The 27,054-nt window shown below is 43.6% G+C and overlaps 1 protein-coding gene across 1 annotated transcript in view; it reads left to right on the top strand.

Moving 5' to 3' along the window:
• Positions 1-27,054, top strand: part of CCHR16.PART0H9orf43 (chromosome chr16.part0 C9orf43 homolog) — a 1,158,566-nt gene that overhangs the window by 121,383 nt on the left and 1,010,129 nt on the right. The window contains exon 2 of the mRNA XM_044057889.1: positions 9,560-9,757. Within this exon, the coding sequence (XP_043913824.1) occupies positions 9,595-9,757 (163 nt within the window). The 5' untranslated portion in view covers positions 9,560-9,594. The remainder of the gene's footprint in view (positions 1-9,559; positions 9,758-27,054) is intronic.

Genomic DNA, 27,054 nt, shown 5'->3' with positions numbered 1-27,054 from the left:
TGCTATGATGGTGGCAGCCACCACAAAGAAAGAGCTTGCACAGGAGAGCTCTATGGTCCATCTTCCTGTCCAGGAGTCAAAGACTATGGACCATTTGAGGAAGCGGGTATATGCTTCAGCAACCTTTACTATAAGGGCAGTAAACTATATGGCACATGTCATCTGACTGCAGCATGACTTGGTTAACAAAGTTGCAGTGTCACCCCAGAGTCCACATCGGCAAAGGGCAAGAAGACGTTTTCCACATGAATGAACACTCAAGGCAGTAGCCAATACGTCCATGCGCCTCCTTTCCCATGCCATGGAGGGAACCACTAGGGTGGCCGGATCCAGCATAGCCATGAGTCATCAGGCTTGGCTCTGGCTGTGTCAATTCTCGGAACCCTTCAAGGCGTCCTTTGCTAATGCCCTCTATGATGGTTCTTCCCTGTTTGGGAATTCTGTGTGTGAAACACTGGTCCAGAGTGAGAAGGACGGGAAGACACTGTCTGCTGTCAGGATCCACTTTTCCCTCTCAAAGATACTTCTCCAGGAATCAGTGAGGGGCAAAGAAGATGTGGTTCAGAAAATCTCACTTCTCCCGGGGCACTCAGGACTCATCTTCCCCCAGAGGCAGGGGGGGGTCATGATAGATGCTGGCCCAGAGACAGAGGGAGTCCAAGAAATTTCGGGTCTCAATAACCGTTCTCGAACAGACCCAAGCAGCATCCCTGTGGGGCTGCCTGACTGCTTGTCTCTGGAGGCAGTTGGGGGTCGCCTCTCGCTACACCCAACAGAGTGGGAGTCCATAACAACAGACCGTTGGGTGTTGCAAATCATATCCAGAGGTTATTGCATCCCATTTGTAGAGCCACCCCTCCCATCAGAACACCTCCCAGACGTTCCACCAATGTAAAGGGAGGTAGCAGCACTGGAAATAGACAAGCTGCTAAGAAAATGAGTCATCCAAACTGTCCCCCCAGACCAATCTGGATTGGGCATTTATTCCAGGTTCTTTTTAGTGCCAAAGAAGATGAGGGACCTAAGACCCATTCTGGATCTTTCCACCTTGAACCTATGTGTAGCCAAGGAAAAATTCTGGATGGTCACCCTTCCGTCCATACTGTCCTACCAGTAGGAAAAGGATTGGATGTGCTCAATTGACCTCCAGGATGTGTACTATCATGTCAAATGAACAGGTGCTCCTGCATGTTTCTCCCCTTCTGGCTGGGGGCCAATCATTATCAGTTCAGGGCCTTCCCCTTTGGTCTCACCACAGCCCCCAGGGTGTTTACCAAAGTGATGGTGGTAGTAGCGGCTCACCTAAGGCTTCAGGAAATTCAGGTCTTTCATTACCTGGATGATTGGCTTCATGCTGCCCTCGCCAAGCCAGGAACTATTTACTAGTATTAGAGAACAGTCTGGGCATTACTATAAACCTCAGCAAATCGTCACTGGCTCCAGTCCAGACCCTAGACTTTATAGGAGCTCGGTTGGACACCATACAAATGGAGGTTTACCTCACTCTGGAAAGGGTGCACAATTTAAGACTTCATGTTTCTTACATTCTCCAGGCTCATCTTCCCTCAGCGGAGACTGTTCTGTGGGCTCTGGGTTCCATGGCAGCCACAATCAATCTTCTACCCTTCAAACGACTTTGTATGCGAGTTCTTCAGTGGACACTAGCAGTTCAATGGTCTCTACTAGATCTACCCTTGTCCCATGCAGTTCAGATTTCCCGGGCTTGCAGTGAGTCTCTACTCTAATGGATTTTCTCCCTGGACCTTGTCGAGGGACGTCCCTTTGTTCTGTCCTTTCCACAACCACAGTGACCATGGATGCTTCCCAGCTAGGGTGGGGGGGCATTGCGCGGGAAGAACTGTCCAAGGCACGTGGTCCCCTTCCAAGACCAATTTGCATATCAACATCCTGGAGATGAGGGCAGTTTTTCTAGCATTGTAGGGCCTTCATGCCCATCTTCTTCTAGGACGTATTGCTATTCAGTCAGAAAACATGTCAGTAGTCTGGTAGATCAACAAACAGAGTGGAACCAGATCTTACCCCCTTTGTCGCGAAGCCATGAAAATGTGGGAATGGGCGATTTCCCCCGGCTGCTTTCTGGTGGCAATGCAAATTCGGGGAAGGTCCAACATTCTGGCGGACAGGCGCAGCAGGACTATTCTGATGTCTTACAAGTGGTCTCTGAATCCTTCAGTAGCAGAACAGATCTTCATCAAGTGGGGTCGGCCTTGCTGCGATCTCTTCTCATCTCCTTCCAATGCAAAATGCTATGAGATTTTCGCTCTGAACCCCCCTAAGGGGGAAGCCCCCAGAGACGCACGGGTTCATGTTTGGCCTCCTGGTCTTCTTCATGCTTACCCCCGTTACGTCTCATTCCAAAGTTTCTTCAGAAAGTTTGCAGGTTGGGGAGCACAGTAATCCTCACTGCCCCATTCTGGCCTTGCCAAGTGTGGTTCCCCTCCCTTTGGTCTCACCTAGCAGGTCCACCATGGATCTTGGATCCAGTTCTGGATCTCATTTCGCATCCCTCGGGGATTCCTCACCCAGACCTGGACAGTCTGAAACTCACCGCTTGGCTGCTCCAGTTCCATTAATGATTAGGACTCCCGGTTTATTCTCTCTGGTTAAAACCATTTTGGTGGAGGCTCACAAGTCTTCCACCAGAAAAATTTATCATACCAAGTGGAAATGGTTCTCTATATGGACCTCTCATCGGGACCTAGATCCATTTATGGCTTCAATTTCGGCTTTTCTGGAATTTCTAGCAGGTATCTTTCACCAAGGTGCTAGTTCTTCTACTGGTAAAGTCCAACTGGCTGCCATCTCTAGCTTCCATGTGGGGAAAAACATGGCTTCCCTAGCTTCTTCCAGACTTTGCAAGACCTTCCTCAAAGGTACTTTCCTTTTAAGACCCCCAGGGAACCTCACCTTTGTACTTCAGGCTCTAGTCTCTCCTCCCGTTGACCCGGCGGCATCAGTAGATTTACAGTTACTAGCTTGGAAAACTGTCTTTTTGGTAGCTATCACTTCTGCTAGGAGGGTATCGGAATTTCAAGCATTGTCTATTAAAGTTCCTTACATGATTTTTCATAAGGACAGGATTTCCCTGTGTAAAAATCCTTCCTTTCTTCCCAAGGTGGCTTCAGAAACCAATATTAATCAAACTGTTAATCTTCCTGTTTTCTTTCCAAATTTCCAAAATAGGGGCGAATACAAGTTACACTTGTTAGACGTGTATTTACACAGAACAAAATCTTTTTGCAAATCTGATCAGTTTGTCTCCTATTCGAAAACATTTCTGGGCAAGCCAATTTCTAAAGTGACCATTGCTTGCTGAATTTCCCAATGTATCATTCGATAGAGGGATTTCCCCTCTGGGCCAGGTGAAAGCCCACTCCACTAGGTCCATGGCCACCTCAGCGGCTTTTTGGTCCAGGGTGTTGCTGGATGACATCTGTTCTGCAGCTACTTGGTCCTCATCTCATACCTTCATATCTCATTACAAATTGGACATCATATCCAGAAGTAGGGCATCCTTTGGCTCCGTGGTGCTCCAGAATATCCTTCCATGAGGGCCACCCAGATGTTGGTAGCTGGGGATTCTGTCCCACAGGTTGAAGACCAAATGAAGTCAACTACTTAAGATAAATATGTTATATACTCACCATAACATCCTATCTGAGTAGTTGTACTTCATTTGTCTTCAACCATCCCCCCATCCTTCACCCTGACCTTGTCACTATCGTTCTAACTTTGTATTTGGGAGAGGTGCACTATAGTGGCTCTCCTGGTTATGCTTGTCTTAATTGTTGGGAACCATTAGTGGTAAGGTCTGATTGGGTTGGGCTTATGTCTTCTTGAGCAGCAAACTCGATCTGAGGGAAGGAAGGAGACAGGGGAGCATTATGGGCAAGGTAAGCTCGGATCAGATGCTAGTGATGTGGCCGTCTCGGATCCGATTTGGATCCAAATACCCATAGGTTGAAGACGAATGAAGTACAACTACTCAAACGTAGCATTATGGTGAGTACACAACTTCTTTTTTTGCCCACTGGTATCACAGCTCCTTTCTCCTCCTCATTACTTTAGCTTATTTGGCAATGGCATCACACCGATTACCAAAGGATAAACCTAAAACCATAAATGGTTCATGGGAAAACACTGCTCCATGTATGAAAAAATTAATTGGGCTTGCATAAAACTATTTTTCATCTGGAAACCCAATAATTTACAAATAATCTTAACTCCCTGTAATATGAAGGACATAGAACATGTATTGCCTGAAGACAAGCATAACTGCTTAATCATCCATATTGGTGAACGTGAAAGAGTTATGTGATTCCTGATATCCAAAGGGCCAAGACTACAACCTGAGTGCTATTTAAATATCTCAACAGAAGTCATTGTAGAGAACCAAACGCATGGGGCTTGCTGGACATCTGTGTTTCAACCAATCCTTATTAGAGTTAGCACAGGTGTGATCCACTTATCCAGATGTTCACAGAATCATTTTCATAAAGGGATCTGAAGAAAAGTATGCCACCTTCTGGTAGACCCTGCATTCTTGTAAACAACCATAGCAAATGATGTATTTATGGAGTCAAAGCATGATAAATATCTGAGGATGCTACTCACAGTTCAGAAAATAGTGCAGATATGGAAAGAGAGGACTACGCACTTCACAAAATATGCAGGAAATTGCATCTGTTTCTTCCTGAAACACCAAAAAAAATATTCGGGGCCTGATAATTGCCAAGACAGCACTGCATTTTTGTACAATCACTTTCACCAAAAGTTTATAATCAGTCATAACAAAAAACAGCTTACACCATTTACTGAAAACTTTCCAGTTTATCTTCTTGTACACAAAGCATAAAAAGCTTTATTAATTTATTATACAGTAGTTAAACTGTACTTGAAATACTGAATATTGTAAAAGAGATAAAGGAACTGGAAGAGGGATCTTTATAGGTTCGTAGATTAGTACTAGGCTAACTGCCCTTGTGGGCCATTGTAAGCCTAGCAATTACCTCATGTAAGAATCAAACCAACCCTGCACCTTGTGTCTATAATGTAAGCACCTTAACCATTATACCAGCCTCCCACCCTTCACCCTTTTAGAGAAGGGAAGGAACAAATTACGTAGAAATAAATGGAAACTGTAGCAACAATACATGCAGAATAATTGCCATGGATCCCCCTCTTTCAATGCAATCCTGTGTGAAAATGTTTTTGAAAGGAGTGTTGCATTCCAAGCCTGCTAGAAAACAGGTGGCCCCTCCTTCAGATCTTAATTTTTTGGGGGGGAGGGGGGACTAACACTTGTGCCTTTTGAACCAGCTAATCAGACTGGTTTGCATTTATGGAAAACAGTTTGGCTGATTTTCTCTGACTTTTGCAATAAAGAGTATTTGAGTTGTAAGCTTTTATAATGGGTCAACTGTTATCCCATTTTCCACAAAGATAGGGTTTCCTTAAGAATGAATCCTTAATTTATGCCTAAAGTTGTACCGAGTTTGCTTTGTTTTCTTTCCTAAAAACAAGGGAGAAAGAATCCTTCAGACTCTGTATGTCAACAGACAACTCAGATATTATCTTAGCAGAATTAAAATCAGGACTGTGATCAGTTATTTCTTGTGAAAGTAAGAAGATAGAAGCAGCCTGTATCCAAATCATTGTCTGGTGCTATTACCTTTTCATTTATACCCACCACACTAAGGCAATTCCAGAAAGGGTCAAGGTTCACTCTTACGAGGGCCTTGACTTCATCTGTGTCTTTTTTTAAATAGATTCTAGAAATATTCTAGAAGTGGCAGTTTGATCTTTTGTAGGTACTTTTACAAAACACTACAAACTAGATTCCTTCTCCAGGTCTAGGACAGGTTTTACTTGGATCGTTCTCTAGGGATTTCTGCGTCCTCATCCATCCAAACTGAAAATAGGTTCTACATAGCAAATCACAACCAAGAAAATCTAAAGGTGTTACTGCTCAATGCTGAGTCTAAACAAAAACTCCACTCCCTAGAAGCTCTTTTCACCCTAAAAATGCTGATGTCTGCACTCTCACTGAGACCATGGTTTAAAGCAGCGAAAGCACACCGACAGCGCAAGGTTATAATGTCTTCCACACATTTAGACCAGCTAGTACACAGACAGGGACTATAGAGATAGAGATGGCTCAATTTGCATCATAAAGTAAATATGCCTGAAAGCTGTTCAAACAGGATAGTGTACTTGGGCTTCTCCACATTCACATCACCATAGGAAAAAATCCATTACCATTTTTTTGCAAGTTATAGGTCCCCCTGTATGACCCAGGAAACCCATACCATGTATCTAAACTTATTGGAAACAATCGCCATCCAACCCAACACAATATTCATGGGTAACTTTAATCACTCCACTATTAACTGAGAATCCTATACAACACCAAACATACAGGCACAGAGATTCCTAGATTGTGTAAAGACAAACTTTCTGGACTAGATTGTCAGTACACCAACCAGGAGTGTAACCATACTGAATCTGATCCTCACTAATGTGGAAGAGTGCTGCAAACCCCCTAGTGCAATGTCTTCTCTGGTAAGGTCAGATCACAAAATTGTCTCCTTTAAAGTAAAAACAAAACTTGCAACCCCAGCTAATACAGGAATATTCAGGAACTACTATAAGTTTAACTTTCTTCTATTAAGGGATAATCTGCCATAATTTCAAGCCCCCATAAACCCAGAGAACACTGCTGACTACACAAAACTCTTCACAGAAACCCTATACAAGCTGCATAGAGGCAGCTGTACCTACCAGGAAGAAGTACAGAACTAACTCAAAAAACAAGTCACCCTGGTGGAATCACAACATCAATAGGCGGTATAACAGAAGGAAGAAAATCATGGCAAAAATTAGGAGGTGCAGGGCTCAGCAGGGTAAAGGAACTCTTATCAAACTAAACAAACAACTCAGAAGACAAATAAAGTCTACCAAAGCAAATCTGAGGTAAAGTTGGCCTCTCAGGGCTGGACAACCACAAGGCATTCCTTAGCTATATCCGCAACATCAAAGGCAATACACAGTTGTGTGCAGAACTCATTGTTAATGGAGCCACCTATATTGAGACAGAAGATCTAGCAAACCTACTGGCTGACAAATTCAATTCCAATTTTATCCTCTCTCCTCCTCCTCAACCTTCCCTCAGGAAATACTGTCAACTATAACTCCCCGTGCTATCACTAGGGAACAGGTCCTCATTGCTATCTCTAAGGCCAAGAACACTGCATCAGTTGGCCCAGACAGTATCTCAGGATGCCTTCTAAATGGCATGAAACATGACCTATCAGGCCATCTGGAATTGCTGTTTAACTGTAGCCTCCAAACAGGCTTCATGCCTCATGAATGGAGAAAAGCAACAATCATCCCTCTGCACAAAGGTGGAACATTTACAAACCCTGGAGACTACAGACCCATAAGTCTCACTAGTCTCACATGCAAAGGCATGGAAAGTGAGACTAATCAATGAAGTGATAGTAATGACATAGGAAACCTCCAGACACTGTGCACAACCCAATTTGGTTTTGTCAAAACAGATCATGCCTATTCAACCTGGTGGACTTCTTTGAGAAGGTCATTAAAGCAGTGGATGAGGGCTAAATGGTTTACACTGCCTAAGTTGACCTGGCCAAGGCATGTGACACAGTACCCTACTTGGGCACTGTTTACAAACTCAAGAGGTTTGATACGAACCCTTGTATCACCCTGTGGATAGCTAGCTGGCTCACAGACAGGACCCAGGAAGCTAGAATTGGGGAGTCTACCTCTACAAAGTCAATCACAAGTGGAGTCCCTCAGGGATCAATGCTTAGACTGCTAATTTTTGGCATTTACTTTAGTTACTACAAATTTGGAGCTGTCATTGAATCCCTCACCGGCACAAATGTTCTCCAAGAAGGGCTGACACAGACATATAACTGGTGTCAGAGCCATGGACTAAAACTAAATGCAAAGAAATGGATTGAGTAGGCATGACCTGCCTTGACAAAACCAATTCCTTTGGGAAGTCATCTATCCCTGGTACCCGTCATATTGACAACACAACCCCTAAGAGATGACCGAATAGTTAGGGACTTGGCGACACACACAGACAATAATCCAGCCTTTGACCATCACATATCTTTAGTAGCGAGGAAATCATTCTATGTTGCACAGCTTATAAACAAAGGTATAGCATTTGGGTCCAAGGAAGTCATTGTTTGACTGTATTTGGCATTCATTAGACCTATCATTGAGTACAATGCCTCCTTTGGTGTGTTATCTAACCAGGCATATCTAACAACTGGAATGCCCACAGAAGATCCCCTCTAAAAAAAATACAGGACGTAAGTAACATGTCCTATACAGACCACCTCAAGGCCCTGTCTCTGCATTCTGTCTCCCACAGGCTGCATGGGGAGATCCATGCTTGGCATGCAAGGCTTTGTCATACCCCACTTTGACATATTTGCATATCTGCAAAACAAACAGCACCAGAATTATTCATTCTAAAGACTTAAATCTTACCTGTGATATAAATTGGATCTGCTGGAGAGACAAGCATATATCCCAGACACTATTCCTTCTCTAGAACAGACTGCCCATCCATGTGAAGCAGAGTTCCACCCTAACCCAATTCAAGTGTAACATGGACAGTTGGATGGGGATCAGGAAATTCATCCCTGGTTTGGCACCTATGTCTCAAATGGACATAAGCAACCTGTAAATGGTTCATCTTCCAAGCCCCTGCTTAAACTTATCAATGGTACAAGAACTTGTCAGACATTTGGGGTGCATAGCTAGGCTTAAAAAGGCCCTTGAGGTTATTAGCCTACTAAACACCTATGACCTTTCTTCCTCTCAGTCAGCTTAAGCTATGGTAATCTTCCCATATAGCTAAGGTTACTGCAGCAGTGATAAATGGTAAGCATAACAGTAGTTTGAACGATCGCTGCTGAAGTGGTTGCTCCCACCCATCATTTTTCTATGTTTTTGTTGGCAGGGTGAGGATCTTTATTTTTATTTTCCCATTATTGTCCTTTTCAGGATTCTAGCCTCCCTCTCTCTCCACTGGTATGAAGGCTGTGAAGGGCTTGGCTCTCAAACCAGTCTTTTTCTTTAGGTCTGTTGGTTTGGATGTGTCATGTTTGGAAGGTGCCCTTAAGCTTTGTAACCTAGCTAGCAGTTGTATCTTTAGCAGGATGTAACCCATATAGATAATGCCTACTGCAGTAGTGATTATTCAAATATCTACTGTTACAGTACTTACACATCTGAACTTTCTACAAAATGGTAAAGAAATATCAATGAGACTTGTCTGTTTAGGTACTTCACAGCTGTTGGCAAGGAAGATTACTTCCTAACATCACAATATCTTAGTCTTTCCTTACTGCTTGGTATAGTTTGGTGTAGACTGCATTTTATGAGACTACAAATGGTATTGTTCTTTTTCTGTAAAGCCATTAGATGATTGGGCAGTATAAGCACTTTCCTATAGTTTGAGTAATCAAGTCTAAACCTTCAATTTTTTTTACAGGTAAATGCATTTTTCTCCATCTTCTGGCTGTCAGGATGTTCTCTGTAGACCTGGACAGTTTGGATGAGACAACATGCAACATGGTGGTTTGCCAGCATCCATCCTGTTGGGAAAGCATAAGACGGCTATACCGTGGCTGTCCACGCTTCTTTTCTATGAATAGAAACTTTTCATCAGAGGATACTTCTGAAAATGAAGGCAAGTTGATTGTCATCATAATTGCTGAGATGTATGCATCTTAAATGATATGTTGGTTGGGTCCTTAACATCTTCACCAACAGCCATGGATAAGAAATTTGCTATGTATAAATATTTGATCTGCATATTTAAATTTGTGTGAAGTAATACTGTTTAAAATTGCTTATTCTGAATATAATATTGTTTTTGTTTTGTCAGTAACTAGATATGTGCAGTGGGCATGATATTTTTGAGGTGATGTATCCTAAAATATACAGATATGTTTGTATGTCAATGTATAATGGCAAAGAAGCAGTATAATTCAAGATAGTTAGCAACTATTCACTGTTAGATGCTTTATTGCATGCCTCAACCAGATCATTGTTATAGGACTACTAGTATCATCACTTCTGAATTCTGACTTGCTAGTGTCAGTGGCATAACAAATAGTGCACTCACTTTTGGTGTAGAAGGCTGTGAGTTCTATTCCCACATCAGGTAGCCCAATTGCTGATACTGCAGCACTCCTGAGGGTGCCATCCTCTGGATCTGATGTTAAAATGAGGTTCCCATCTTTTTGAGTTGGTGGTAGCTCAGATGGATGTAAAAGATCCCATGGAACCTATCAAAAAGAGCAGATGAAGTTTCCCTGATTTCCTGGCCAAATTTCCTCTAGTTGTATCAATAATACCTTGAGTTCCCCTGAAAAGAAGCTACTAGCCTAGTGCAACTAATCTGGTCACCAAAGGATAAATAAATAAATAAAACAAGAACTTAAACTTTATCTACAAAAGACATGCCCCGGGATTCACAAATGGCCAGTTTCTGTGTAGGAACAGTGTAGGAGCTTCTGCATGGAAAATGGCCGCCGAGCAATCCAGAAAAGTGCCGTTTTCACATGCATGAGTGGGCCTACACTGTTTCTGCACAGAAAGCTGTGTGGGATGCAAATCACCTCATTTGCTGGTAAAAAACATGCAAATTAGGTGATTTTGCGATCTATGAAGCTGGCCGGACTCTGTGCAGAAACAGTGTCAGAGCAGAAATGTATTCGGTTAGTAACTGAATACATTTCTCCATCTGAAAAAATGGAGGCAGGACAGCTCATGGAAAGCATGTATTACAGTCAAACACACATGCCAATGGCCAAATGTAAGGCCATTGGCATTAATAATAGTTTATTTTTTTATAAAATTAAACTTTTTTTTTGGCCCATTGCGGCCATTTAAGCTTAGGACAGCGGCACGCAAACAGGATCGTGCCGAGAAAAAAAAAAAAGAGAAAACTCAATTTTAAGATAATTTTGCATTTTGCCATTATAGTCAATGACATGCAGAATGTAAACAATACTAGGGAGCACTGGTTGTCAAGGAGTAAGGGTCCATCTAAGTGCAGTAACTAAGGACTTATAACTGGGGTATGCAAATGAGTGGAGTTATACTGAATCACAGATTTCCTCAAAGTGTCAGCTTGTACCTAACTGTGTAGGTGCAGCAATACAACAGTGCAAGTATAAGAGCTGAATGACTTCATAAGGAGGTGTGTCATGCTTGCTGTAAGCTCATTGGAGCTCTGTGGCCTGTGTTTGCCCTTAGCTAAGCACAGCTAAAGAAGTGGGTGTGTCAGATGTGCCTGAGCAATGTGTACATAGCCTAAACAGGTGTGCGCATTGCGCACCGGGTTTTAAACAAAAAAAAAAAGAAAAAAAAAAGAGGAAATGGCAGCACTGTTTACATTTGAGTACTGGATATGCGTGGTGTGCCTCGGGGATTAAATAGGGAGGAACTGGGTAGGGGAAACAGCAGTAGGCAGGCAATCAAGGAGAACTAGCATAGCTGGCAGGTGGTATGTATCAGAATCAGCCAATTACACATGCAGCAGCCCAGCACACTACTATAAATTATGCAAACACCCTACAGACTGTTTTTTCCCCACAAACTCTACACCACCGGTGTACACAGATGGGGGATTTTTAACTGGCAAAGCATACTAAAAATGTTAGGGGCTGCTGCTGCTTTACTCTATCAATATGTGCTAGAGACTGAGGGTGGTGAGGAGGAGACTGCTGACAACTGACCCACAGTGAGGAGGAGGAGAAGAGTGCACAGAACCAGGGTAACCTACCAGGGCCTACATGAGCTGGAAATAGTAGAGCACTCTAGGGTGGACAGGGACATTTTACAGCAAATCGTTGACCTGTGCCGGCCACACCTTACACACAGAACTAATAGAGGGGAATCTATCCCAGTGGATACCAAGGTATGTCTAGGCTTAAGAATACAAGCCACAGGTACCTTCCAAAGACCAACTGGGGATATCATGGTTCTCACAGGCATTAGCATCCAGGGTACTCCACCAGTTCCTTGATGTCATGACACAACATGCCAATGAGCACATATATTTCCCCACCACCTGTGAGGCACTGACCACACATATGCATCTCTTCCACCATATAGCAGAATACCTTGAGGTTGTTGGTGCTATAGACTGCACGCACATCCACATCAAAGCACCACCCGGTGAGCGGGGCAGGGTCTGCATAAACCACAAGGGGCTTCCCCTCCATCAACTGACAGGTCATGTGCGCTGCCTAGGACATTATCATGAACTTGTGTGCTGGCGAGGCCAACATAATATAATATGTCAAACATATACACACACACAGATAATCCCATTATGAGGCCTGTCCCACCCACTACGTATCCCATTGGCCTATATCACATGTTGTGCTGATGTCATTCACTGTAGAAATACCTTTGGTTAATCCACAGCCCTATAGTGTCATTGGTGCTTGTGATAACTGTGTAACATTACAGTGCAAATAGGTATCCATGTAGCAGTTGTAATCTCAGTCCTGTCAAATGTAAAGTTGTGTGTGAGTGTGTGTGTGTGTTTCTAGATGAATGTGGTTGAGGCCATTCACACTCACTAAATCTCCCGTACCCCTCCTTCAGCACTGCTGCTGATGTCACTCACCTTCAAAGATACCTTTGGACAGCTCCCCAGCATATAACCTCTGTGGTGCTTGTGATAACTGTGTAATACTATAGTGTAGCAAACTAGTTAGGTAGGAGTTCCAATCCTGATCCTGGCAACTGTGCAAATGTGAGTGTTTGTGTGAGAGAGAGTGTGTGTATCCCTGTAGAGACCTGATTTTGTGGTCATTCACACTTACAGTGCTTCCCTTACCCCTCCTTTAGCACTGCTGCTGATGTGACTCGCCTTCAAAGATATCTTTGCACAGCTCTCAAACATGTAAGCTCCATGGCGCGTGTGATAAATGCGGAGCAATTTAGTAGCAATAACTACATACATATGGATTTTAATCTCATCTCTGGCAAGTGTTTGTGTGTGTACATATGTATGTCCATACCTCAAAGATTTTGGCCCCATTTATACCCAGTACACATCTCAGTGCCTGACTTTAACAGTCCTGCAGATATCATCCACCTTAGAAGTACCTGTTGGCAACTCTAAACCATGTAAGGTCAGTGAAAAAAATCCACACAAGCTCGAACTCAACTAATACAAACTGCTCAACGTGCACGAGTTCAACAGAATCCACTGGATAGGTGAAATAATGAACCAGTACTATAAATATTATTTATTATAAAAAAACAATAAAATTCATAGGTTTAGCGCTTTCATCTAATATAACTTAGACTTCATCAGAACACAGTCCATACAAATCCATTCATTTTTATATATCATTCAAACAAATTAGTGCACCAATCACATAACAGCTCTTCAAACAAATAAAATAAGAGTGCAGATTCGATTTCAAAATACTAGTAAACGTAGTACATGAAACCTAATGCAATGCCTCAAATATTAAACCCATTTTTGTAAATATGTAGCTCTCTAGTATTAATCATACTTTATTCTGTAATATATGTTTAATAGAGATGTATTCATTAATACCCGGTGGTGATGTGGCATTCAATATTATTTGCCATCTAACTTCTTTCTCCCCCAGAGTATACTTAATACTCCCACCTCGTTGTGATACCTTCACCAACTCTAATATTGCAAACTTGAAAGTACTACAATTAGAACTGTCCTGCACATGTCTAAATAGGGCATTATTTTCATCCCTTTTCTTTATTGCATACAAATGCTCATATATCCTGTTCTTCAATTTTCTCCCTGTTTGTCCTACATAAAACCTATGAATTTTATTGTTTTTTTATAATAAATAATATTTATAGTACTGGTTCATTATTTCACCTATCCAGTGGATTCTGTTGAACTCGTGCACGTTGAGCAGCATGTAAGGTCAGTGGTGTATGTCATAAATGAGTAACATAATGGTCTGAAAAGATAGTTAGATAGAGGTTTGAACCTCACTCCTGGAAAACGTAAATGTGTGTGTAGGGTAAAATATCTTTTGGAATCTCTCTCCCACTACATTACCCAGTGCCAGTATTTACAAGGGCTGGTGATGTTCCTCACCTTAGAAGTACCTTGGGACAACATTCATCCTGTAAGCTCTGTGATGCACGTGATAAATGTGGTACACTGTAGTAACAATATATAGCTAGGCAGGGGTACTGGCAAGTGTGTGTGTGTCTGTCATCAGTATCCTGTGTGGGGGATGGTGATTGTGTAATAACAGGATCCATTGGGGGTGGGTTTTGCTAAATTATTATGTTGAGGACCTAGTATATGTCACAATCTCCACATTACAAGGCCAACAGTTGTCAAACACCATAGAGATTGGTGTAGGCAATTCACAGCCCTAAATGTGACAGTATGGATTAGTGAACAATATAGGCAACCTCCACCCACGTATCATACACAAACACACTTGGCTAGGCAACAAACACTATATTGGTAGTTCCCCTGCATATTGCCTCACAGTGTGATTGCAGTGGACTACATGCCTGTTGACCACAACAGTGTCACTGAAATCAGAAAGTACTTTGATGTGTTCCATCTCCTGACTGTGTGTTATCCAGCAAGTAAAAGGAAATGGCACCTTGTTTCATCCCTTCAATAGCCCAATCAATGTGTACAGTGGCCTTTTTGCCATGTTCCCCACTGGACACCTGCAACAACTGTAGAGTCTGTAAACGTACCTCACAAAGGGAATACCATGCCTTATACACATGCTCTGTATGGACAGATGCCACTAACTCCACTGAATATCCGTATCATGCTGTCAATGTAGGTGCAATCACTACCTCAGTTACATAGCCAGGTCTCACCAAATGAGGTCAGGAATGCTACATCAGAAGATACCAATCTGTCCACACAACATGCCCCAGAGACCTCAAGCGCACTTCCACACAGCAAAGACCATGCATGTGGGACATGTGCACAACCCAGACACTGCCCATGTTATGGAATATAGATCACATACATGGGAAGCAGTGCACATCACTGGCCACCCACAATAGAAACCTGGATGAGTGGATGGGGAATACAGTACCAATCCCTGGGGACCACTCCAGTGACTATACTCCTGAGCCACACTGGGGACTATTGTCATGTGGCCTGATGCCAAGTTATTCCCTTGGGCTAGCCTTGTAGCACCTTCAGGCCCATTCACCTACTACACACCTATGAAGCAATGAACCTATGGATCTCAGTACTGGCAAGCGTGTGTGTGTGTGTGTGTGTGTGTGTGTGTGTGTGTGTGTGTGTGTGTGAATAGTAATCCCAGTGTGTTTGGTTGATGAATATCCCCTGTGGCTGTGGTTATTTGCAATCGGAGGTGTGTTCAAACCAGAACACGTACCATTCTCCATTCTACAACAGATGTTGTACATCAACATGTACCTATGTAAAACCCTCAGCCCTGTAATATGTGAGGCATATGCAATCACTGTGTTGCAGACCTGGAATTACCGTGCATATACTGTACCCCGCCTATGACATGGTGGATGTGTCCCACACTGCCATACCCTGTGGCCTTGCTGTAGGACCACATCCTGGTGACACACAGATGCCTTGAATGGGAATGGGATACAGCTTGTGAGGACACATTCACTCAGCACTTCACTTGTGGGGGGAGAGAGGGGTAAAGCTGGCACTGAATGTGTTGCCAAGACTGTGGCCAATATCTGTTGCCTCAGGATAGGTACTAGCTTTGTGCAGTAACTCGCAGCACTTGTGTTTAATGCTGTGGAGGTTGTTGATGCGACTGTCAAGGCTGTTGTGACTGTCATCAATGTCTGCTGCATCTCTGCTGCCATAGATGCCTGTCGGGGATTCCATGAGGGATCCAAAGTTGTGTTTGAGGCTAATAAGGGAGTTCAACAGTCATGGGACATCATGTTTCCCTGCAACAGTGTCCTCCTTCTGATGTACACTTTAGTAATGGCAGGGACCATCACATTGTCTCCTAGTGTTTGAAGGACAGTGTCTGGGTTCTGTTTGGCTCTGGCTAGTACCATGCATTCATGTACCTGTTTGTACAGTGCCTATGTTTATAATTCCTCAGTCATGCAGCTACATCCCATTGCCATGGGTGCAGTGAAGACTTTCATCCCTGTTTTCATGGCTGCAAAGTCAGCTTTGTAGAGTTTTTGCCAGGTGGTTATCTTTGTGGGGTGTGTGGCTGACATGTTGAGTTCCATGCTGATTACAGCCTGTGTGAATCTCACCATGCAGGGATTGACATCTGGGGATAAGCAACGGTTTCATATTTAAGTGGCCAACACAGGTCAAGGTTGTTGCAGCCTCTACCAGGGGTCAGTATGAGCTGGTCTAGGGAAATGGAAATGATGAATCCCAGAAATGTTGGGCCACTGTACTGGTGATTGGCTACATTCCCCAGGTGAGGGAGGGGTAGTTGAAGACTCGTACTATGTCAGTGTTGCATTGGACCATCAGAGATGACAGGGTGTTGAGTAATATGCATTGACAGTCTAGGGACATAGATGTGGACCCATAGCAGGCTATGGTCTGGATTGCACTATTACCCCAAGGCAGTTGTACCGGAAGTATCTCCAGTGCATTATGATGGGATACTAGTCTGGTGGTGTTACTATCCATAATGAATATGGAGACAACACCACCTGTGGAGGTGTGGTGTGGTCCATGTTTTGGGGCTGACAGCTGTAGAATGCGTCATAGCCTGATACTGCAGGTCTGCTATCTGCTGCTGTGAACCACCTCTCCATTACAGCAGACATGTGTCATCCACTCCAACAACTGCTATGAGTGACTGCATCCTGACAGTTAGATGTCCACTGTTGAGCAGCATGACCCTCAGATTGGATACATGTGTAGCTGTTATGGTGGTAATAACATTAGGAACACTGCCTAATAAGGCACCGTAGGGCTGGCAAGACACATAGCCAGTACCTGGCAACCCAGCAGTGACAGATGTAGGACATCCATGGCAAGTCATTGGGTTCTATCAGTCATGCCATCCCAAGCAGAGAGGTCCTGGATCCCCTGAGAATGATACATAACACGTAAGCTAATGTTGCAGTCAACCATCTGTTGACAGTACCGCAGCATCATTTTGGGTGACAGCACAATGTGTAGGTTAAATAGGTGTCCCTTGGCATGTGCCATGTCACGGTGTCTGAATGGGTGTCTGCCTTGCTGGTCTGTGCTGTTTGGGTAGATGTCCATTGATTGCCTCTGGGAAAGTGGGTGTGTGGCTTTTCACTGTATGTCATGGCTGTCAAAGTGGGTGTCATGGTGAGCTATGTGTTCCACATGATGTGGTGCAGGTGTTGATCTTATCCTCTTGACCTGCTAGTCCAGTCTTTGCTGGAGAGTGTATATGTCCACATTGGGTGATATATGGGTAACCCTCACAGGTCTGAGTGTTTGGAGTTTAGAGGGGAGGGTTGTCTGTGCACAAGCGGCAGTTGCAACAGTGCCCCAGAATGGACATGTGCACCAGATTAATGGTTGAAAGCACAGATAACCGCCCTTCAAACATGCCAGGAGGGGTGGACATAACTAGTAAGTACTGGGGAGACATCTGTGATGAACGAGTACTGCTGACAGCTCAAAGGTGTGCAACACTTCATGATACAATAACCTTGTGAAGTGCCAAGCCATAATGCTAGATGAAGTGCAAGACAGAAAGAACTAGCATGATGTATGGGTGGAACAGAATGCAGACTGTCTGCCACCTGTAATACTTTACCACAGCTGTGCAGTTATCAGCAGTTTTGGCCACATGAAAGTTCCGTAAGCTCTGCAGCACATGCAGTAACTGCGTAACACCATAGTAGACATACCTAGGTAGGCAGGAGTTCTAATCTCAATACTGGCAGGGTGTGTGTGTGTGTGTGTGTGTGTGTGTGTGTGTGTGTGTGTGTGTGTGTGTGTGTGTGTGTGTGTGTGTGGGTGTGTGTGTGTGTGTGTATATGTGTGTGTGAATCATGTATTATCTGGCTCATACCATTTTTGACCTGTGTACTACTCTTTATGCTTCCCTTCACTCCAGTTTAGTATACCTGTTGATGTCACCCACCTCAGAAGTACCTTTGGTAGAGTTGGATATGTATAAGCTCTGTGGTATGTCTCATAACTGCATAGCACTATAGTAGGAATAACTAGATAGGCAGGATTTCTAATCCCAATACTGGAAAGTGTATTTGTATGTGTGTGTGAATCATGTACTATCTGGTTCATACCATTTTTGACCTGTGTACTTCCCTTTAAACTTCCCTTCACTCCAATTTAGTAGACCTGTTGATGTCATCCACCTCAGATGTACCCTTGGTTAAGTTGGAAATATATAAGCTCTGTGGTACATCTCATAACTGTGTAGCACTATAGTAGGAATACCTAGATAGGCAGGAGTTCTAATCCCAATACTGGCAAGTGTGTGTGGGTATGTGTGTGTGAATCATGTACTGTCTGGCTCATTCCATTTTTGACCTGTGTACTACCCTTTACACTTCCCTTCACTCCAATTTAGTAGACCTGTTGATGTCATCCACCTCAGAAGTACCTTTGGAAGAAGTGGAAATCTGTAAGCGCTGTTCTGTGGCGTGTCTGACAAATGCATAGCACTGTAGTAGGAATACCTGGATAGGCAGGCATTCTAATACTAATGCAGGCAACTGTTTGTGTGTGTGTGTGAGAATCATATCATGTGTGGCTTATACCATTTTGATGTGTATACCATACAGGGCTGGTGACCACCTCCCACTGCCATTACTTTATATAGTGTGTTGACAGCATTTGCCTCACATGTAGCAAGTTAAACCATTGTACAGTCTTCAGTACAGATGTGTCTGGAATATCCATATGTTTGAAACCTATACGTTGTCAGAAGTGATCTGTGTGCTTTAACAGTGCCCATGTATGTGATATTATAGCCAAATAGGCCACAGTGAGTGTACTGACACATATGGCAGCATGAGGTATCATACCTGACTGAAACATCATGCTGATAGGACGTCTGCCACCCTCACAGGTGGCCTGCCTTGTAGTTGCAATACATTAGTACATATGCTTATAGGTTCATAGGTTGGTACTAGGCTATCGGCCCTAGGGCCTATGCAAGCCTAGCCATAACAATTCCCTGGATATTGATTCCCACAATATTTACATCTCCAGGCCCCTGTCTAGCAGGGCAACTGACATGATCCCCGGGGTGAATTTCCTATCTCCCATCCAATCATCAAGGTTTCTTTTGAAGAGGGCCAAAGAGGCACTCTGCTTGATATGTATGGGCAGTCTATTCCAGAGTATGGGGAGTCTCTGGGTCAGGAACCTATCCCTCCAGCATGTTTTGTTCATTGTGATGACAAGGTTTAGATCCCTGGAGCGTGTGGCTTTGAGGGATTGGGATTTCCTTAAGTGGAGCATGTCCAACAGCTCAGGGTTTGACATGGCCTTGTATGTTAAGCAGAGATTGCCTCTGAGTAGACGATATGCCACAGAGTATAGCTGGAGTTTTTTTAGACGGTCAGTATATGGCATCTGCTTTAGGCCTGTGATTCTTTTAGTGAGGTATTTCTGTGGCCTTTTAAGCTGTTGCAGATGTCTTGTGTGGTACATACCAAACGGGGCATTATACTCTATAATGAGTCTAATGAGGGATGAGTAGAGTGGGACAATGACCTCCTTTTTTCTGGATGAAAAGCCCTTAGTGATGAGGTGTGCCACATAGAAGGATTTCCTGACTGTTGTGGCAATGTGGATATCGAAAGTGAGACCACTGTCCACCTGTATCCCTAAGTCTCTCATCACACTTTCGATGTTTAGTGTCCTGCCATCTATGTGGTAATTCATGGGTACATGTTTTTTTCCAAAGGGGATAACTATACATTTCTTGGCATTAAGCTTGAGCCTATGGCTCTGGCACCAGGCATCTGTTTCTGTAAGGCCCTTTTGTAGAATATCCACATCATTTGGGGAGTCAATAATGGCTCCCAGTTTGCAGTCATCTGCAAACTTTGTTAGCCAGAGTCCCTTAGTGTTGGCCTGTACTTCAGATAAGTAGATGCCAAACAAAGAGTGGTCCCAGGACTGAACCCTGAGGTACTCCACTTGTCACTTGTCTGGAGCTGGATTTGGAGTCAGCTACTTTTACTGTCTGGGTTCTGTCGGTAAGCCAGTTAGCAACCCATCGAGTGACGTAGGGATTTATGCCTAGCTTAGTAAGTTTATCTATGATTCCAGAGTGGGGGATGGTGTCAAAGGTCCATATAGGCTGTGTGGACTGTCTTACCCTCATCCACAGCTCTGGAGACTGATTCGAAGAAGTCAATCAGATTCAGGAGACAAGATCGGCCCTTCACACACCCAAACTGGGTGGGGTCTAGTGTTTGAAGGTTGCCAATGTCTTTGTTTATAAGTTCCATGATAATGCATTCCATGCCCTTGCAAATCAGGCTTGTCAAACTGATGGGACGGTAGTTCCCGGGATCCAAGGTGGATCCTCCCTTGTGGAGCAGGATAACTGTAGCTCTGCGCCACTCAGTGGGCACGAAGCCTGAGGTGAGGCTATGATTAAACATCACACTTAGGTGAGGTGCCAGTTCATTTTGTATTTCATGTAGTACACAGCCCGGGATGTCATCTGGTCCCATGGATGCTGTATTCTTAACTTTGGAGAGTGGGGTTTCTACCTGTGTGACCGTGATTATCGGAATTTGGCAATCTTTTGGTATTGAGATGGGCCCTTTAGGGGGTGAGAGTGGGGTGAAGTTGGCACTAAATCAATCTGCCAGGATATTGGCAATATCATTGGGATCAGTATATTTAATGCCATTCTGTTGTAACTCAGAGCAGATCTGAGCATTGCCATTTAGATTCTTGACATAACTATAGAATGCCTTGTGGTTGTCTTTAGAATCTTTGGCAATTTTATTTTTGTAACTAGCTTTTGAGGATTCTATGAGGGATCTCAGCTTCTAACTGAGGCTGGTGAGGGAGTTTTTTGCATCCTGGGATTTTCCTCTTTTTTGCAACAGTTTCTTCCTTCTGTTGTATAGTTTGTTTATAGCAGGGGACCACCAGATTGGCTTCCTTTTTTTGGAGAAGAGCATCTTGGTTCTATTTGGGATGGCACAATTCATGCACGAGTGGATGTGCTCGTACAGTGCCTTAGTGTAGGATTCTGCAGTCAAACTTCCAGATCCCGTCTGCGTGGGGGTTGTGAAGTTTATCACCTCTGACTTCAGTAGCTTGAAGTTGGCTTTGGAGAAGTTTTTTTAAGGAGGTTTCCTTACTGGGGGGTGGGATGTGGATGTCAAGGGTGATTTGCTTATGGTCAGACCTGACCAATGAGGGTGTGTGGAGCATCTATCTCTCATGTTGGTAATGACCAGGTCATCTGAGACTTGCAACATATGTGGAGACACGGTTGCAATTGTCCTTGGTGGTGTAGATATGTCCGATTCATAGTCGTAGTTAGCCTTACAGGATGTCACCTGTGAACTTACCTGCTTGCTCAGATATAAGTGGACTTGCTTTAAAGTTGTTGCCTGCACCTATGCTTGGTTTTACAAGTGAACTGTACCTGTTATGGGTCACATTAAAGGCTGGAAGAGGTGTGGAGTGTCATATTGTGGTCCTAATTAGTATGTAACCGGAACACCTTGCATCTTAAGAGTGGTGTGTACACAGTTTATATCCACTGTATACCAATAATGTGTCACGCATGACCTTACCTTAGGCTGTTTGTCCAGCACAATTTGCTTGCCTCTGTCCAGACATCTTGGCACTGACAAGTTGTGAGGTATGTTACAGGAATGTTGAATTCATGTCAGATAGGCCCCAGTGGTGACCACTGTGATGCAGTACAGTTAACCCTATCACAAGTGAACATGCACAACAAGCAGTATAGCTATTACATAAAGCAATATAGCTATTACTGATGGTTGTGTGCATGGTGGATTGCATGTGCTTCACATGCCTGGGGTATTGCCAGGCAACAACAGAACAATGTAATACACACCAGCTTCAGGCTGCTGTCCGATATGCAGACCAGAAGGTCCTAGGAAGTTGTGAGAGGGAGTTATCAGCAGACGCACATGTGGCCTTGGTATAGGATGGATGCAGCATGTCTGCACATCTACAGTACTAACCGCAATAATACACAATGTCCTGTCCTCACCATAGATGTGCGTCTCTCTGCATTAGAAAACCCCATCCACAACTGCAGTCGAACCTGACACATGCATGTAGATACAATGCAGATACATGTATGTCTGATACATTAGTGTACTTATCCCCATTGGGCCCTTACCAGCACGCTCCTCATCCAGTGTGTGTGCGCATGTGTGTGCATGTGTGTGTGTGTGTGTGTGTGTGTGTGTGTGTGTGTGTGTGTGTGTGTGTGTGTGTGTGTGTGTGTGTGCGCAACCCACCTCCACAATGCTTCCCTCAGTGTAATGGATTGTGCATTCGGTGTGTGTCCCAAGTGTGGTGAGGAGCTCCTTGGTGGGTGTCAATGGGGGCTGGATGGCTTGGTCCCCACCTCTGGCTTGCTGGTCCCTTGCTACAGCAGCAGCTCATTGATGGGCATAGCATTTGAGGTCAGTGGCCCTATGCTGCACATGCATTTAAGTTCTGCTGTGCAGGCCGGCATCATTTACCCTGTGGACCACACTGTTCCACAGGGCAGTCCTCTCCCACGCATCTTCTGTTCTCCGTCCACATGACAGGGCATAATGTCCAATCACATATTGGGTGATGATGTCTGTTTCCCCAACAGAGAATGCTGGTAGGTGAGCACTGCATGTTACCTGGAAGACATAAACAGGAGGAAAAGGTCACAGGACCTCATGCGGTTGTCAAAATGCACATCAACAGTGGATATTACTTGCAAATAATATATACTATACCGGAACCCTCCAAGCTATCATGGCTATAGCAGCTTGCATTACACATCTGTCCCTGAGTTATCTTATTCCCCCCAATGTTGGACACTTGATTGCATAATCCTCTATCTTCCATTCATTTCTGTGTAGAGGGTTGACAGTGGTCATCTTCCATGTGGATGATGTGTGTATGGTGGCAGGTCTGTGTTTGACTGTGGTGTGTGATGGAGCTCTGAGCACATGCCTGAGTTCATGTAGGAGGCAGACACTGATGTTATTATGTCCCATGGAGATATGCTGTTGCCAACAGTAAGCAATATGTACATGCTCACCATTGCTGAGGGGAGGAGTGTGGTTGATGTGCATATCTCCATGTATGAATGGGGTGGACAGGGTGGCAATGTTCCCACTTAACCTGTGTAATGCAGGTTGCCTATATCCATGGCATGTTTGTATGAGGTGTTCTCTACCCCCAGTACAGGGTGAATTGTGTTGTTTTATCTGAGACTTGCAACATATGTGGAGACACGGTTGCAATTGTCCTTGGTGGTGTAGATATGTCCGATTCATAGTCGTAGTCAGCCTTACAGGATGTCACCTGTGAACTTACCTGCTTGCTCAGATATAAGCAGACTTGCTTTAAAGTTGTTGCCTGCACCTATGTGTCCACGTACAGCCAATGTAGCAACCTATTATGTGGTTTGTGTATTGCTGCCACCACCAAAGGGGATTACTCTACCTTGGTGGAGTCTGGATATACAGGTCAGGTGCTGCTGTGTCCATATAGCTACAGTGGATATAAAGGGTACACACCCCTGATACACTGGCTGGTATTTGTGCAATTGGAACATGACACCACAATAATTAATTTCATAACAATTCCCACCTGCAGTGTGACCTATAGCCAGTGCAATTCAATTGAAAACATAACAATCTGGTCTGCAAAAACATTAGGAAATAATACTCAATACAATAAGCCAGTTGAATGAGTGTGCACACCTTCAAACTTGTGTATGCACCTCTTGAGATGGTTACAGCATTCATTCGTCTTGGTCTGGACTCTAACATCATGGCACATCTTCACTTGGCAATAGTTGCTCACCTTCCTAGAAACACCTTTGATTGTATTTCAATGGAATTGTACAGGCTAGGGTCACATTCAAGATGGGAAATATTATGAAATGATCTTCTGTGGTCTGTCATACAGCACACAAACCTGGCATTCCAACAGGGGTGTGTACACTTGTGATACCCACTGTATATAGGTGTTGATATAGCTGGTAGTGGTAGGCATGGACAGAGGGTCACAACACAGGTGGACAGTTCTCTGATTAATACCTGATAATCATGCCTACTCTAGCACCCACATCAGTGTCAGGGCAATACAACCACCAGAAGCTGTACACATATATGGCTGTTGTATGCACTGACATTGATATTGCACACATGTGCAAAATGCACAACCTCTTTACCTGACTGCTTGAAACCCATGTGATTAGTTTTGTGCCTTCCAGCTGAACATATGCATACATACGTGTGCTCAGGGAATACCTGATATACATTTCTGTTGAGTGTAAGCATGGCACACTGTATTTACAGTCTTGCTGCTCAATCATACTTAGCCTGTTACAGCACTAATTCTGGACAATGGCACACATAAATGGGTGTCAAAAGGGACATCAGTATTGATACTGTATTAGTATAGCTGCACCATACATTAGAACATTGATTGCACAATAGAGTTTGACATCACTGTGATAACCTGGCAGATGTCCAACAGTCATAAGTAGGCTATTATGTTACAATGCCATTGCTCACAGACCTGCCAATAGTTTGGCTGACATAACACAGGTATATGTGTATGTGACTACATATATCAGTCACAAATGTGCTTATTGTCCAGCAGAGCACTGTACAGTTGAATGCTATTAATTCAGTATATCACATGCAGTTCAAAACACGTCTGCAACAGTACTCTACTATGCACACGTCCTCTATAGGTGTCTTAGCTTTACAAGGCAAACATGTGCCATACTCATAAGTACAGGTAACATGGATATGGAAAACATCCCATTAACTGGCCTAGCAGTGGCACAGTCACAACTGTTTGACAGACACCCCTGCGGTTGTCATATATGAGCTGTCCTTTCCCAGCTGAGTCAGGCTTCTGAGCTGTGATTCCCACCTCACAACCTCTCACAGCATCACATCTGGACAATGCCTAAAATGATGGAGGGGTAAATAGGGACATACTTTAAATATACCTGTTACAAACATAGGAACTTCATAGAGTGATACATTTAGCATTACAGTGAATATTACTAAGGATGATCCAAAAGGAGAAGTGATTTCTGCTAGAGAACGCTCAACAAACAGCAACAATTGTAGAGAAAGAAGAGCGTTGCACCACAGATAGTAAAACTTTTTGGCTATAACTTCAAATGTGCAGAATATCCAATGTTACAAACATACAGCATCAGACGAAAACTTCAATTTGTAAACTCTACCGTGCTGAATTCACGATGTATAAACATGACATCGCAAATGCAAAAGCCAAGTTAAAACTTTAAAGTTCCACAGTATTAGAACGAGTAGATACCATAGAAAAACATAAAACAAAGAACCCTTCTGATGTAAACAGACGGAAAAGCACTTTCAGCTTTATCAAGCCTTTTTCAGATCCAGTGGATCTACAGTACTAACCAGATTGTTATTACCTGATGACTTCAATCTTCAGCTATTTGCCAGAAAAGTACAGATCTCAGGAGGAACAGACAAAAATACATGATGGTAAAATGTGGACATTCTGTGAGGATCTGTACAGTTAAGAGCTATGTCTGTGATATCTCCCACTGCAGAGAGGGCCAATGCTATGGCCATAGCAGCTGTTTAGCAGAACATTAGTACAGCATGTCTTGTTAGGGGGTCTGATTTATTTTGCCGAAAGCACATTTCGCCAAATTGTAGTTCACCAAGACCAAGTCGCTGAAAGCACAAAACGCCGAAAACTCATTTTGCCAAATTTCATTTAATTGAATATAGTAGTGGCAGCATATATGCCCAGTCCCCTACACTAGTGCGATCCTAAAATTAGAATATATAGGTGGGGGTGATGTGGAGGACACTGCCCCCCACATTGGGGGTGTGGGGGGGGCATACCCCCCCCCCACCTAGTTTGATTAAAAAGTACTTACTTACCCTCTTAACAGAAACTGCATAGTACAAAACAAACTAGGTGGGAGGCTACGCCCCCCACCTCCCCAACTATATATTCTAACTCTAGGATCACACTACTGTGGGGAACAGGGCATATACACTGCCACTATTATTTTCGGTGAAATGAAATTTGGAAAAATGAGTTTTCAGTGATTTGTGCTTTCGGTGATTTTGTCTTGCTGAAATAAAATTCAGCGAAATGTGCTTTCAGCGAAATGAATCAGATCCCTTGTTAGGACATATATTCCTCCAAATCATATTTCCCATTATTACCGACCAAGTACTACATTCAATTACTTGCTTTCATGTTCCACTTACCTTTTTTCTTTCTTCTCTTTTCCACTTTATGATTCATTTATTTCTCACTCTCTCTCTGTGTGCACTACAGGGATAGAGCTGGTTTGAGTAGGTGGCAGCATGGCTTTTGTAGGTGACGCTCATGACCAGGTGATGGCCTGTGCACCTATTGGGGTTCCCCACTTGCTAATTGCATGCTTCTAATAGCCAATGTCATGGCAGCACACTCCTATAAATGAGTACTCCATGTGGGCATTGGACCTTTCCCTTGCTTGTGAGGAAGACATACTGGAGTTGTCTGAGCTACTACCGCTTACAACAAGAATTGTGGAGACAAGCCAACTAAATGGTGGGGAAGGTTCAAGACTTAGGAGTCGAATGTAAGTATTGCTGTTATATGTTTGGAATACTGCTAGTTTAACAGGGTATGTCTGCACATGCTACTTCTGCATAGGTTTCAGTCTGACAAACTTCTGTCTCTGCATAGCTCTTAACTGTAGGGCCATCCACATAATGACCACAAGTTAGCTTGTTATTTTATGGTCTCTTCCTCAA

The sequence above is a fragment of the Protopterus annectens genome, chromosome 16.part0 (assembly GCF_019279795.1).
Source record: "Protopterus annectens isolate FY-2018-M chromosome 16.part0, PAN1.0, whole genome shotgun sequence".
Classification (NCBI taxonomy): domain Eukaryota; kingdom Metazoa; phylum Chordata; order Ceratodontiformes; family Protopteridae; genus Protopterus; species Protopterus annectens.
Note: the sequence above shows the minus strand (reverse complement) of the source record. Positions and strands in the feature narration are given on the sequence as shown.